Here is a 14,634-nt window from a genome sequence, read left to right on the forward strand (position 1 = left end):
AATCCACAATGGACTGTGAGGACTCATTTTTTAATATGCTTTTAAACTGGGTTTCTTAGACCACTGACTCAACTCCTTGGACAGCACCATATTTCCTAGCCAGTTTTACTTACATGTGTCTGTGCAGATAGTTTGCAATCTGCAATGTGAGCAAAAATAATTGGTTGCATACAGGTAGTTCTGAGCTCAAAGAATTTATTGGTATGAGAGCTCTTATTTTATACGTTATCCTGTAATTTTGCTACTGACCTTTTAACACTTGTCATCTGGGGAAGGTTTGTGAGTTTTAATGAGTAAAATAAACAGCCTGGTAATAACATGGTAAAATTCAGTCAGTTGTCAAAATAATGATATTAAATCACATAGTACACCTGTATTTTTAAACCCTGTGTCTAACATTTAAGAGTCTGACTTTGGTGATAATAAACTTACAAATGTGTGACTTCTTAAAAGTATGTCATCGTATCACCTAACTTGCTAATGTCAAGTAATTAGGCGCTAATTTTTTTTTCTAAAATTGCCATATAGTGTTTTACTTGAGCAGAAATAAACTAAAGAGAAAAAAAAAGTTGCTTTATATTAATAAAAGCAGATGTTTTCCTTTGTGTTAGTTTCCAGTTAAACTGGCAGATCCCTGATACTCCTTTTGGACGTAGACAGCTGTTCTGCTTGAATTGTTTTTAAATGCCTTTGAACAGTTTGACAGACCAGTATTTCAGGTATGAAAAGTGCTGGGAAAAACTGTGTCAGCTGAGTTTGAAAGTGAGCAATAAAAATACAGGAAGACATTTCAATGGTATCTTTTTTTTTTTTTGCCAGACGCGTGTTGTAGAAATCCCGATGAAACCAATGTTACGATGTTGCCTTATTATAGTCTCTAATGTGTCTGTATTAAAATTGCAGACTTAATTGGTGCTTCTAGAGACAGGTCTGTCCCTGATTATTCAGCTGGAGTACTGACCTGCAAAATGAGTATGGGATCAGATCTTGTGCTGCTGGAAAAAGAATGAACCACACTGATAAATTATCACTTTAAATTGAACTACCTAGAGACATCATGGTCCAGATGTAAAAGCCTGTTCACAAGTAAAACTATATCAAATTTCTTCCCTCTGCTGTCTTCCCTATAAGGGAAGTAGCACCTAATCCATAGTTTTTACCCCAAGTATTTCAGTAAAGATGGGAAATTGCAAAGTACTACCACTGGTTCTCACTTTTCTAAAGCTGTGGATTAAAGTAACATTAAAGCAAATGTAAGAAAATGCAGTAACATAAAGAATACCAGTTAATACTCCTTTTTGGTGGTGGTTGTTTCATATAACATCTTATTTCTCTGACAATGTCATATATTCATGATCCTTCTCATTTGTTTTCTGTAGGTTATAGACCCAGTAGCACCTCGGTACACTGCTTTACTGAAAGATGCAGTGGTCCCTGTAAATATTCCTGAAGCTCAAGAGGAGATGAAAGAAGTGGCTAAACATCCAAAGGTTCTTGCTTTGCCCTCTTAATATTCTTGTGTTACAGATAAGTAAGGTTGGAAGTACCTTGGCTTCAAGCAGTCGGCAAGGAGAGTCCTGCTTTTAACTTGCCCAGACAGCATGAAATAAAACCAGTTCCCCATAGAACGGTCAAAAACTGGGCAGCTACGTGTTTGTTCTGTTAAGGGGATGTAGGAAACTGCTTTTGTAAGTATGTAGAGTGCACATAGACAGTGCATTGAAAGGCCCCATGGAGTTTTCGGAAGAGGGGGAGGTGTTATAAGTATAGAGTGATGCTCAGGCTGTTTTTATTGTTGTTTGATGCTAAATTTCACAGAGAACTTTAAGTACAAAGTTTTGTTCAAGATTTATGGGTCTAATACAGTAGATACTGCTTATCCCTAAGAGTGAGGAAGGAAGGACCTTTTTAAAAATAGTTTATAAAATTAGACTTATATAGAGAAGTGATATATTAACCTAATCAATCTGGATTTTTTTTAATATGACTCTTAAATTTGGATAGCAAATAGTTGTCTAAAGAACTTGCTAATTTGATAGTATCTAGTAGACAGAGTAATATCCCTTAAGAAGGGAAGTGTGTTACTAATACATTTTTTTGGCACTACAGTTAGGAAAGATGCTTTCCTTTGGGTGTAGCATTTCAAATTGCACTTTAGCTTTACTGAAAGCATCCCTTATACGCTTATACTGAGAAACAAGTGAATGTTGTCAAGGCTTTGCTTCATTAATTTTGTTGGTTTTGCTCTAAGTGTTCTTGTAGCCGTTTTATGTAACTGAGAGGTAGACATTTAGTTGCCTCATTCCTCTTTGCAAATAAATAAGGAAACAGGTTTATGGGTAGGTGCAGGTGAGAATTATGACTCTCTAAGAATCAAAACTCACAGCTGTCTGCCTTTTTCTTTAAAAAAAGTTACCTCTATTGTTGAGATGCTTTAAAACTGAGTATTTTTAGGATTGTAAGCAATGTATTTCCAATACCTATCTTTAAAAATCTCTACAGCTGAGAGAAGCTCCATATTAACTATATAGAAAAGCAAACATTAGAGTGATGGAATTTATTTTTGAAGGGAATTTGCACAGCAAAGTGGAAACTTCCTTGGTAGTTATTTGTAAGATCTTCAAGTTATATGAATCTTAAGGAGGTGGGATGTGCTATCAATTTTGTTGGAGCTAGTATCTGGTAGAAGACAGGATTTTTTGAGAGCACTGTCAGAGGACTACATGCAACACTTGTGAATGAGAAACCTGAGAGTTGTGGAGGAATACTGTATAGCTCTGCATTATTATTAGTGCCCATCTTCTATGTTCTGCTGTCCTCTGTCCTGAATAAAGCATATTTTTTTGGCACTGCATTAACTTCAGTCAACTTAGATAATAACTGTCTCTCCCTTGAAATGAAACTCATTATTCACAGAATGCCGATGTTGGGTTGAAACCTGTGTGGTACGGCTCCAGAGTCCTGATCGAGGGTGCAGATGCAGAGACCCTGACAGAGGGCGAGGTGGTTACGTTCATAAATTGGGGCAATATTATCATCACCAAATTAAACAGGTGAGCTGTTGACTGGGAGGTGAAATTAGTTTTTGTTTTTCAGATTTTTGTTGATTTTTCTTTTCATAGGCAGCTTGTAACGGTAAAATGACTGTCCGTATGTGGCCATTCTGTGATTCTGTATATAGATAAATATTTTGAAATATGCCACAAAACTGCATTTTAGCAGAGAGCATTATTTTACTGTAGATTCCAGTCTGAAACCACCAGTCAGTCCTGGTACTGCATGTCTTTCTCATACAGCGTTCTCCATGTTTCTGTGGCAATATTTCCACTGTGAAACAGCTTTTTCAGACCAGGAAAACCCACCTGAAATTTTAACAACGTTGACCCCTACTGCTTTTACATACTAAAAAACTAAACCAGTCAGGGTTTCAGTTGCAGAACTGCTAAGGTGGGGAGGAAGACTATTAATGTCGTCATAAGATCTTTGAAATTGTTGTGTTGAGACAGTGGCAGAATGGGGTGAGCTGAGATAGTAAAAAAAAATATGCAAAAGGAATCTCTACATATTTATATTCTCTGTCTCTTGATGCTTAAGAACTCAAAATCAAAAGAACTTCAACAGGAGTGAATACGCTCGCTCTTTTTCTGTGTCTCTCACATTCAAAAAGTGAACTTTGAACTCTTGTTTTTCAGTGAATCTATTGATGGTCTGTAATATAAAATGAGAACTAGGCTTCACTTATCATTTCTGTTTTCCTGTAGAAATTCAAGTGGAAAAATTGTGTCCATTGATGCCAAGTTGAACTTGGAGAATAAAGATTTCAAAAAAACAACTAAGATCACTTGGTTAGCAGAAACTCCACGTGCACCGCTCATCCCAACTGTCTGTGTTAATTATGAGCATCTGATTACTAAGCCAGTTCTAGGTAAAGATGAAGACTTCAAGCAATATATCAACCAAAATAGCAAGGTAAGTTGACTTTTTGTCCCCTTTATTTCACAAAGGTTCACGTTTGAGGGAGATATTTTACCATTGCTGTTTCTAGTTACTCTTTTTTTAATTTAAAAATTTAATATGTCACACAAGTGATATATAATTTCTTATGCTCTGTTAGATTTGTACTGCTTTCTTTTAACACTTACAGCAAGAAGAACTGATGTTAGGTGATCCATGCCTTAGGGAGCTAAAAAAAGGGGACATTATACAACTGCAGAGGAGAGGATTCTTTATTTGTGATCAGCCCTATGAGCCAGTGAGGTAAGTTACCTAAGAATGACCTAAGCAAACTTCACAGATTTTGCTTCAGCTTGCTGTGTCTTAATGTTTTCGCACATGTGTTGGCAAGAATAATGTTGCCTGCAATTATTTTTCCCTTTCCCGTTACATGGAATATTTCAGTGGACTGGCACGTTTTTTCTTTTTATGTTCCTACCTCTTCAAGCTGTCTAAGCCAAGTACCTGGCACTTCTGGTGCACCCCAGCTAACCTGGACTGTAAAGAGGTCATTGTTTCCTTGTGATTTTGAGAACATAAATTAAGGAACAGCATTATGGAATAAAACAAGCATTTGCCCAATTGGAGCGTGCACTTACTATTTAATTTTAACAGTTGTCTAGCAAGGTACCAAACATCCAAATTACACTGTGTTTCAGCATAATATTTTAACACAAAGAAAACTTGACCATAACAGGAATCAATGCAGATCCCCAATTACGCAAATTTGGGTAACCAGTTATGTGCAAAGATAAGCTTGCAGTTGTGTGAGAGCATCTTGTCAAAAGAGTAGAACAGTTGTTTCAAAAAAAATATTGTATGTATCTTCTATTTCCTTCGTTATTATTTTTTCAGTAAATCATTTTGTAGTCCTTACAGCTGTAAAGATGCCCCGTGCATTTTGATTTACATCCCTGATGGACATACTAAAGAAATGCCAACATCTGGGTCAAAAGAGAAGACCAAAGCTGAAACTGCAAAGAAAGAGGTAAACTTGAGTTTTACAAAAAGTGCCATAGAATGTATTATTTTACATCTATTACTATACAAGATTATCATGCCAAATACTTGGCTTTTTTTCTTTTTTTCTTTACTTTTTTTAAGGCTAGTTCAGCTGTAAAAGGAAAATCTGCTCTGCTTATTGGTGATACCTCTACTGGAACCTGTACTGTATCTGAAGATCACCTGGTCATTTACAACAGGGTGTCTGCACAAGGTGATATAGTTCGTGACTTGAAAGCTAAGAAGGCAGCAAAGGAAGATATTGATAAAGCTGTGAAACAGTTGCTGGCCTTGAAAGCAGAATACAAAGAGAAGACGGGCCAGGATTATAAGCCTGGAAATCCTCCAGTATCTGTAACTGAACAGTCTTCAAAGGCGGAGACCTCTGGTACCCTCGACAGTAAAGCTCTATATGATAAAGTAGCAGAGCAAGGAGAAGTGGTCCGAAAACTGAAAGCTGAGAAAGCACCTAAGGTGGCTGATTAAACTATTTTTTTTTGTTTGGGTGTGTCTAGCCCATTGCCCTCTCTTTGCAGAGGTAAATGGGTACTTATGGATCCATGTTTTCATAGTGATCATCACTTGGACTGCGGTCTTTTCTGTCAAGACTTGGTGGTTTTCAGTACTTATCATTTAGCTAGATACTTATAACAGAATTTGTGTTAATATTCATAAAGATGTGAGTATTTTTCTGTATTTCTTAGACTGCTGTTCTGAAATGTGGACAGGATTCATCCCACAGCATAAGCTGATTAAGTATCCAAGTCTGGTGCTTGGGGTTAACATGTCGCACAGTATTTATTTATTTGTTTATTTATTTATTTAACTAAATATGTGCAAATTATGTGAGTATGTAAAATTGACTTGTTGCTATTTAGACCTCAAACACAAACCAAAATACAACCCCAAAACCAGAAAGGAAAAAAGAAGGAAAGATCCAAGAAGATATTTTTTGAGACATCTTCCTGTCTGGAACTGAGCATAGAAAACACACCTGGTAGTAGCTGTGCTCTTTCCATTCTTTCTAATGCAGAGCATGAAAATAAGGGAAATATCATACTTTATCTGGTGGTTAAATACTGTTCCAGTAGTGTGTTGGTGGTACCATAAAATCTAAATAAGTGGGAAGATCTACACTAATTTATTGTTTCAAAAAAAGGACTGTTTGGATTGTATAACCTGGGTTACTTAGTAGAGAAAACTCTCAACAACTCTACTAAATAGTTAAGAAAATAGGTGCACATAAACTGCAGATGTTCTCAGGAAAGTGTTCTAAGATGCACTTAAGAGTCTTATGTTTCTGTATCTTTGTTGCTCCCTCTTTCTGCCCCTTTCCTCTCTCTTACAGGATGAGATAGGTGCTGCTGTGGAAGTCCTTTTAGCCCTAAAGGCAGAATATAAACAACAGACAGGCCAGGAGTACAAACCCGGAAGCCCACCGGTGGTCTCTGTCCATCCTCAGTCTTCTCCTCTTTCTACTCTTCCGCCCGCATGTCCAGCAGACAGCAAATCTCTGTACAACAAAGTAGCTGAACAAGGCGAAGTGGTCCGCAAACTTAAGTCGGAGAAAGCTTCAAAGGTGTATTAGCAGTGAATGCTTCTCAGTGGAACAATGTTTTCAGTTTAGGCTAAAACCTAATTGCAAGTTTCATGAAACTTGAGGGACAAAATCTAAGCAAGTACTTTCGAATTCCATGAAGTGCTTTCCCAAATTCTCTTAAGCTGGTGGTATGGCTGACTTCATGAGTTCTATAATAGTGCCTAGGGAACCTGGAAGATCTTTTTATGATGGTACAAGATAACTGAAACAGAATATAGGCAGTAACTTGAAAGCCAGAATGGCAATAATAAATTTAGTAGTAATTTGATAGTGGCCAGGAAACCATCTGTATTCCGAGTCTGAGTGTTTGCTGCCATTCTCCACTGTACAAAGTCTTGGATTGCCATAACTGGAGGGGGGACTAAGCTGCCTAAAACTGGGAAGCTTTTGTCAGCCCTTACATCATATACTGCCTGATTTGCTAATAGGTTGATAGGTAAGCTGGCTAAAAAGTTGGCTAATAGGTTGATAAATAATCTGGATAAAAAGTTTTACCACAGAACTCAGTGACAACTTGTACTAACAAGTTAGCTCTTGAAGTTTTATTGCAATTATGTTAGTGCCATTCCAGTAAAGGTTATGCTGTCTTAGCTATTGTGCTGAATCTCTGTTATTTCTATCTTTATCTGCAACTTCTGTTTTTCCTTTCTTGCTTCAGGAGCAAATAGATGAGGCTGTGAAAATCCTTCTAGGTCTAAAAGCAGAATATAAACAAAAGACAGGCCAAGAGTACAAGCCTGGAAATCCACCTTCAGCTCCTTCTTGTATACCTTCTGCTACACTTCCATCTTCTGTATGCTGCAGTAACTTGGCACCCTGTAGCTTAGTGGATGGCAAAGCACTTTACGATAACGTAGCTGAACAAGGGGAAGTGGTACGCAGACTCAAAGCAGAGAAAGCTTCCAAGGTATAATGGCACAGAGAGTAAGCAGTTGTAATTCTTACCACATTTTGCCACTCGGGGGAAGTCTTTCACCAAGTAGTTATCAGACACCCTGATGTCTGGGTCATAGCACAGCCATCAAATTTACATGGTCTGATAATGCCACACTCTGATGCTGAATACTCTCTTGAGTTTGAGATGTAAATTCTAAGTTCAGCTGTGTAGAAAGTCAAACTTAACCTCGCACTTTTAGGTAGATAGGCACAAGCGTGGCAGATGTCAATTCTGCAGAAGTTTTTAGCGTATTTTGCTTTTTCTTGCTGTATTTGGGACAAATAAACATAAAAGTATCTAGTGTGCTGTAACAGCAACAAGGTTTCTCAAAATTTGGCAAATTCAGTGACAGTTGTGAAAAAGAATGTGAGACAAACCTGTATGTTTTCAGGAGCAGCTGTTTTATTTCTGCATATATTTCTGCCTTGCAGAATTAGTTTTGGTATTGGGCTGTTTGGTTTTTTTTTCTTCTTATTTTTGTTGGTTTGGTTTGCAAACACTTTTCTGAAATGCTTTATTGTATTTTTCAGTGTAGATTCTGCTGCAGTTGTTAACAGTGCTGGGCAGGTGAGCTAGGGGAATGTTGTGGTACAATGTAACAGCTCTCGAAAGTACTTATGTTGCTTGGGGAAGAGCTGTTACTTGAGTCCCTCCCTACTTATGAAGCACTGTTTTTTGCTAGATGGAAATTTTATTTTCTTAGCCTGAAAATCAAGGCCTCTTGTCTGTTCTGTCTTTAATTCTCACCAGTGCATCTTGCTATTTGTCCTCCATATAGGATGCAATAGATGAAGCAGTAAAACTCCTTCTTTCTCTAAAAGCTGACTACAAGGAAAAGACTGGGCAGGACTACAAGCCAGGACATCCACCAGTAGCTCAAGGTGCTTTGCCTCAGGGATCAAACACAGTACCCAGTGGTCCAGACACGACTGAAGCTAAAGCCCTGTTTAGCAAAGTAGCTCTTCAAGGAGATGAAGTTAGGAAACTGAAAGCAGAAAAAGCAGAAAAGGTAAATACATACTGTAATTAAAAAATATGTGTATTTAAATCTAAAAATCTATTTTAAATCTGTTGCGGGTTAGGGCTGGGCTGGCCACTACATGTGGACAGACGCTCTCTAACCCCCTTTCCCCCCAAACAGGAAGGAAAAGGGAATGAGGCAGAGAGACTTACAGGTAGAAAAGAAAACAAAAATGGCTTTAATGAAGCAATAATAGAAATAATAGTGAAATGATAAAAATAAAGAACTATATACAACTATATATAAACCCGATATCGAACCTGGCTACCTCCCCGATATCAATCCCCACTGGTGCTGCAGAGCAGGTGGCACTGGGGAAGCCCCAGGCTCAGCGGCAACAGGAGCTGGGTACAGGGAGCTGGATTCAGGAACTCAGGAGGTCAGACGGAGTCCTCCCTGGACACCGGCCATTGTAGAAAAGAGCAGAAACTCTTGAGATCACTCAATTTATACTAAATATGACGTATATGGGATGGAACACTCTCATTGGTCACCTGTCCCGTCTATTACCCCCTGGAGATGCAACCTTTTACTTCCTTGTGACCCATCTCACTACCCGGCACCCCCAGCGTGGCACACAAGAGCCAGCAGTGGCCTTGGGCACTGTAGGAATAAGTATCAGCAAGAGCCTTTCTGCATCCCAGTCCCAGGCAGTAACTGGAAACATCAGGTGTTATCACTGCCAGTAGCACACACTGTCTGCAAAACATGCTGCTGACTTCAGAACGTGCAGCCTTTTAGAAGAGACTAAACTAGAAAGTAAAAATCACTAAACAGAATTGGGGTTTTTAGCTTAAACCAGGACAAAATTCAGTGTGATTATGGGATTTAGAAAGGTACATTTAGAATAGGCAGCGTTTGAATTCTGAGATCTGAAATGTACAATTATTCTTGTCAGATATGGCCCTTAAAATATTAACACATTTTAATTAAGTATTGGATTTTTCTCCCAACACTACGTGGGTGTCCACAATGCCATACATAGATCCATTTTATTTTTTTGATAGAGCCATCTTATTCCTGTGATTTCTGTATAAATTTATCTTTATTTTTTTGTTCTTCAAGGAAAAGATAGATGCAGCTGTTAAGGAACTGCTTCAGTTGAAAGCCCAGTATAAGTCTGTTGCAGGAGTTGACTATAAACCAGTTTCTGCTAGTGGTGCTGATGACAGAGACAAGAAGAAGAAAGAAAAAGAGAACAAGTCTGAAAAGCAGAGTAAGCAACAGAAGCAAAATGATGGCCCAAAAAAAGAACCTTTGCAAGGACAGAGTGGTAATGAGCTCTCCTCAAGTGGATCAGGAGAGGGTCAAGGCCCTAAGAAACAGACCAGGTAAAGATGCAATCTTTAATCTGTTTGCCAGAAATATCAACTGTTTATCTTAATTCAGAGACAGAATTTTACAGGTTTCTCATTTAATTTGAAAGCACGAACCTTTGCGAAGTAACTATGTTCATTTTCATATTTAGGTTTGCCAGAGCTGATATAGTGCCAGTTGCACCTCAGCATTCTACTGAGGAAAATTGTGCCTAGCGTGTAGAAAGCATGAAGCAGTCTGCTCACTCTGGTACTGTGGGTACTGTCATAAAGAATTTGCTGTGCCAAGGATCGATGGGCCAAGGCCAGTTGTATGGGGTTTAGCAAGGCCAAGTTCTGGGTCCCGCACTTTGGTCACGACACCTCCAGGACATGCTGCGGGCTTGGGGAAGAGCAGCTGGAAAGCTGCCCGTCAGAAAAGGACCTGGGGGTGCTGAACAGCTGGCTGAACGCGAGCCAGCAGTGTGCCCAGGTGGCCTGGAAGGCCAATGGCATCCTGGCTCGTACCAGGAACAGTGTGGCCAGCAGGAGCAGGGATGTAATTCTGCCCCTGTGCTCAGCACTGGGGAGGCCACACCTTCAACCCTGTGTTCAGTTTTGGACACCTCACAACAAGACACTGAGGTACTAGAATGTGCCCAAAGAAGGGTGACAAAGCTGGTAGAGGAGTCTAGAGAACAAATCTTATGAGGAGCAGCTGAGAGAACTGGTGTTGTTCAGCCTGGAGAAAAGGAGGCTGAAGGGAAACCTTCTCACTCTCTAGAGCTGCCTGGAAGGAAGTTGTAGCGAGGTGGGGGTTGGTTTCTTCTCCCAATGACAAAGAGGTAGGACAAAAGGAAGTAGCCTCAAGTTGCACCAGGAGGGGTTTATATTGGATATTAGGAAGAATTTCTTCACTAAAAGGGTTGTCAAGCATTGGAACAGGCTGTCCAGGGAAGCAGTGGAGTCACCATCCCTGCAGGTATTTAAAAGATTTATAGATGTGGTGCTTAGGGGGGTGGGTTAGTGGTGGATCTGGCACTGCTATGTCGATGGTTGGACTTGATGATCTTAGAGATCTTCTCCAATCTAAATGATTCTATGCTTCATTATTTGTTTCTGCATGTATACTGCTGTATCTTGCTCTGTTTAAATCCTGGAGAGAAAAGAAAACCAAAACACATATGCATATTTCATTGTAACAGAGTTTCAGAAATATTTACTGCAAGGAATGTGAGAGTTATGTATCCCACCCCAGCGCTAGCTGGCACTGCTGTTGTTGATGGTCAGAAACCTCCAGCAATGATTGCTGTGCATCCGCTCTCCTCCTCCTCCTGCCCTGAAAGTTTAGAAGTCTTTCCACAGCATGTATTACACTGCACTATTTATTTCCTATTTCAGATACATAAATCACATGTCAGAGACAGAGATGAGATTATTTTGTATAGAAATGATGCCAGGAAAATGCATTTTACACTCTTAAAACTTCTCTGTTGATAGAGATGTAAAAACTTTTGCCTGCTATCATTTGAGTCTGGTGAGTTTATTCTTCTGTAGAGTCCAGTTGTGCTGGTTATCTTTATTTTGATGGTAGGGTCAGTTTTCTCTCTAGAGCAGTGTGACTGACATTCACATGGGTGGTGAATTCAACTTGTGTGTGTTTCCTGAATTTGTAGCCACTGGCTAGGTAAGAAATTTTTAAAATAAAGAGTTAAAAATAAAAGAGTTAATGGAGAGTTTACACACAGGTCTTAGTTAGTCCTGGTCCTTACGGGAGGTGCTTGGATTTTTTTTAAATGCATCAATATGAGGTTCATTGGTGCAAGCTTGATGAGAATTAGAAGGGTTCAAACAGCAGAAAAGAAACAGCTGTTTTTGTGAAATACCATTGTTAGCCAAGGTAAGGAAATAGTAGCAATTCCTACTAATCAATACATGCTGAACTGTCAGAAAAAAAAACTGAGACAAGTTAGCTTTGTGAAGTAAAATTAAAATATTGTGTTCCACATCCCCCTTTTTCTGCCCCCCTCTTCCCAAGGGAAAAAAAAGCAAAGGGTTTAGGATAAATTTCATTGCTAAACACTCTATAGCACAAATCTGGTTCTTTTCTAATACCATAGGCTGGGTCTAGAAGCTAAGAAAGAAGAAAATCTTGCAGACTGGTTCTCTCAGGTGAGTGCACATCAGTTTAAATTAAACAATTATTTCATTATTTTCATAAATCAAGATGTGTTTGCATTTATGTTTTATCTTGTATTTCTGTTTGCTTGGGGGTTTTTGTTTGTTTGTTTAAATGGAAAGCAAAGTACTTGTTCTTTTCTATTTCTTACATTGCTCTCACAGTCTTGAATAGAAGTGCCTGGATTGAAGAGCTGAATAAATTTAGGAAGCTGTAAAAAGGATGAGCATCAACCATTTCACTCTTCCTCTCCATATATGTATAGATACGTCAGATTTTCTTGTGTATGGATTCCTCTGTCATTAAGAGTGAAAAACTTCGGTGAAGTGATAGGAATTTCGCAGGTTTCAGAATGTTACTTCCCTTCAAGATGATGTATAAAAAATGTTAGTATCTGTTGATACTGAGTGAGGTTTTGGACACCTTATGAGGTTCAAAACCAGCCAGAGTAGAGATGATTAATTTAGATTAGCCTCTTTATTGAAGATGGCAAGTAGATATCAGTGGTGTACGTTGCCTCTCACAGGTATAATTTTTGCCTTTACCCTAAGGAATAAAAATATTTTCTGACATTAGATAGAGATTTCTTAGAAAAGTGCAGTTTATTGGTTCCTGGAAATTAGCTACTGCCTCTTACTTGGATTTTTGAGTTTTAGTTAAGTGTTTACATTATTCAGATCTATTAATAAACTCTATTTTCCTGCTTAACTTCCTCTAATTACAGGTAAAAAAACATGTCTCTGCTATCTTTTTAAGCAGAAAGACTTTTAAATAGCTGGCATTTCTTGAATTGCATGCCACATACTTGATTTACTGAATGTTCTTTCTGTACGAAATTGAAACTTCAGTGTCTAAATAATCTTTTGAAAGGTGATCACAAAAGCAGAGATGATTGAATACTATGATGTGAGTGGCTGTTACGTTCTTCGTCCTTGGGCTTATGCTATTTGGGAAGCTATCAAAAACTTCTTCGATGCAGAGATCAAGAAACTTGGAGTGGAAAACTGTTACTTCCCCATGTTTGTGTCCCAGGCAGCTCTAGAGAAAGAGAAGACACATATTGCTGACTTTGCTCCAGAGGTACACTTTCAGAATTTGTTTTAATCTGAGTATAAGAAAACTCAACCACTTAATCTGCAGCTAAATGTGAAAGTAAGGTTATTTTTGAACTTGTTTTGCTTGGTTATTTTTTAAAATATTCTCCCCCTTTGTTTTTCCTTCCTGTAGGTTGCTTGGGTCACAAAATCCGGGAAAACGGATCTGGCTGAACCAATTGCTATACGTCCCACAAGTGAAACAGGTAGACCTCTTTCCATGCAGTTTGGCTGTAAAGAAAACAGTTACATGTATAGGGAATCTCATAGACAAGAGTCCGTTTTGAAAAGAGGAAACCCATTTTTTAGAATGCTTTTTGTAATTCCTTATCAAAATTTCCTAAATTTGCTGCTGCTTATAGCAAATGTCACAACACTTTCTGTTCTCTTAAGTGGACTCTTCTAAGAAGTGTACACTCTAGAGATTTTTTCATTAATATCCTGAAGACTGACTTGCTTTGACTGAAAATCGTGTTTAATTGTTTTACATTATTTGTAAGACAATTTTTTCATCTTATAATTCACTTCAGTTATGCATGTGCTTTGACTGTAGCTCGGAATGTAGCTAAAGTTTCCTCTGAGCAATTTAAACAAACTTTTTTAAGACTTGAGGCTGGATGAGTTTTTAATTCGATCAGTTATGGCACAGCATCTTGAAATCTCAAGATGGGTGAAATTTTATTTGAACCTATATGTATTTACATACAAATATAGTGTCACTAGATAATGAGCTTTGGGTTACACTTTGACGAGCAGCAAGCAAGCTATTTTGCACAGGCCCAGAATTAAGTGAAAGTAGTCCCTTCAGTGAAAATATCATGTGCTAAGACAAAAAATGCTTTTTGAAGAGTATTAAACACAAACACATAGTTTTCACAGCAGAGAATATTAAGCTTATGTAGAGGAATCTGTCATAAACTGGCTGAATTGTGCAGAAACCCAAAGCTGCTTTCCTTTTACAGTCATATATCCTACCTATGCAAAGTGGGTGCAGTCACACCGGGATCTTGCGATCAAGCTTAATCAGTGGTGCAATGTTGTGGTATGTCCGTACACGATTTCTGATTAACTGTTGTATCATAAGTGCAATGCAGGACAACTGTTCTATATGAACACAGGACATATTTCATGGCAAAAGTATGAATGTGGTTTACGTTAGTTGTTTTTCTCACTGTTTTTAATAAAACGTACTTTATCAATGTACTTTATCAATGTATGTTGTCAATTAGATTGTTTAAGTAGAAATCTGTGAACAGTTAACTTTTTTAGTCTTTATTCAGAATCTAATACTTATGTAGAAACATTATTTGTAACAGTAGTTTGACATTTTAGTGTTGATCATGATGGTCAATATTTTTATTTCTCCTCCTTTCAGCGCTGGGAGTTCAAACATCCCCAACCTTTCCTTCGCACTCGTGAGTTCCTCTGGCAAGAGGGTCACACAGCATTTGCAACATATGAAGAAGCAGCAGAGGAGGTAAAAAGCAAATCACAGAATCACAGAATTGTTGAG

General features: G+C 38.3%; 1 protein-coding gene across 1 annotated transcript in view; it reads left to right on the top strand.

Annotated features, from left to right (window-relative positions):
• LOC104267485 (bifunctional glutamate/proline--tRNA ligase-like) overlaps nt 1-14,598 on the top strand; it is a gene marked incomplete at its 3' end in the record, with an annotated part of 29,756 nt that extends 15,158 nt beyond the window's left edge. The window contains exons 12-26 of the mRNA XM_009877239.1: nt 1,380-1,490; nt 2,917-3,053; nt 3,762-3,969; nt 4,145-4,257; nt 4,864-4,981; nt 5,098-5,469; nt 6,344-6,574; nt 7,254-7,502; nt 8,311-8,541; nt 9,619-9,884; nt 11,969-12,020; nt 12,898-13,107; nt 13,255-13,327; nt 14,084-14,163; nt 14,497-14,598. Of these exons, the coding sequence (XP_009875541.1) occupies nt 1,380-1,490; nt 2,917-3,053; nt 3,762-3,969; nt 4,145-4,257; nt 4,864-4,981; nt 5,098-5,469; nt 6,344-6,574; nt 7,254-7,502; nt 8,311-8,541; nt 9,619-9,884; nt 11,969-12,020; nt 12,898-13,107; nt 13,255-13,327; nt 14,084-14,163; nt 14,497-14,598 (2,553 nt within the window). The remainder of the gene's footprint in view (nt 1-1,379; nt 1,491-2,916; nt 3,054-3,761; nt 3,970-4,144; nt 4,258-4,863; nt 4,982-5,097; nt 5,470-6,343; nt 6,575-7,253; nt 7,503-8,310; nt 8,542-9,618; nt 9,885-11,968; nt 12,021-12,897; nt 13,108-13,254; nt 13,328-14,083; nt 14,164-14,496) is intronic.
• Between the last annotated feature and the right edge of the window lie 36 nt (nt 14,599-14,634).

Source organism: Apaloderma vittatum, unplaced genomic scaffold (assembly GCF_000703405.1).
Source record: "Apaloderma vittatum isolate BGI_N311 unplaced genomic scaffold, ASM70340v1 scaffold17569, whole genome shotgun sequence".
In the NCBI taxonomy this organism is placed as follows: domain Eukaryota; kingdom Metazoa; phylum Chordata; class Aves; order Trogoniformes; family Trogonidae; genus Apaloderma; species Apaloderma vittatum.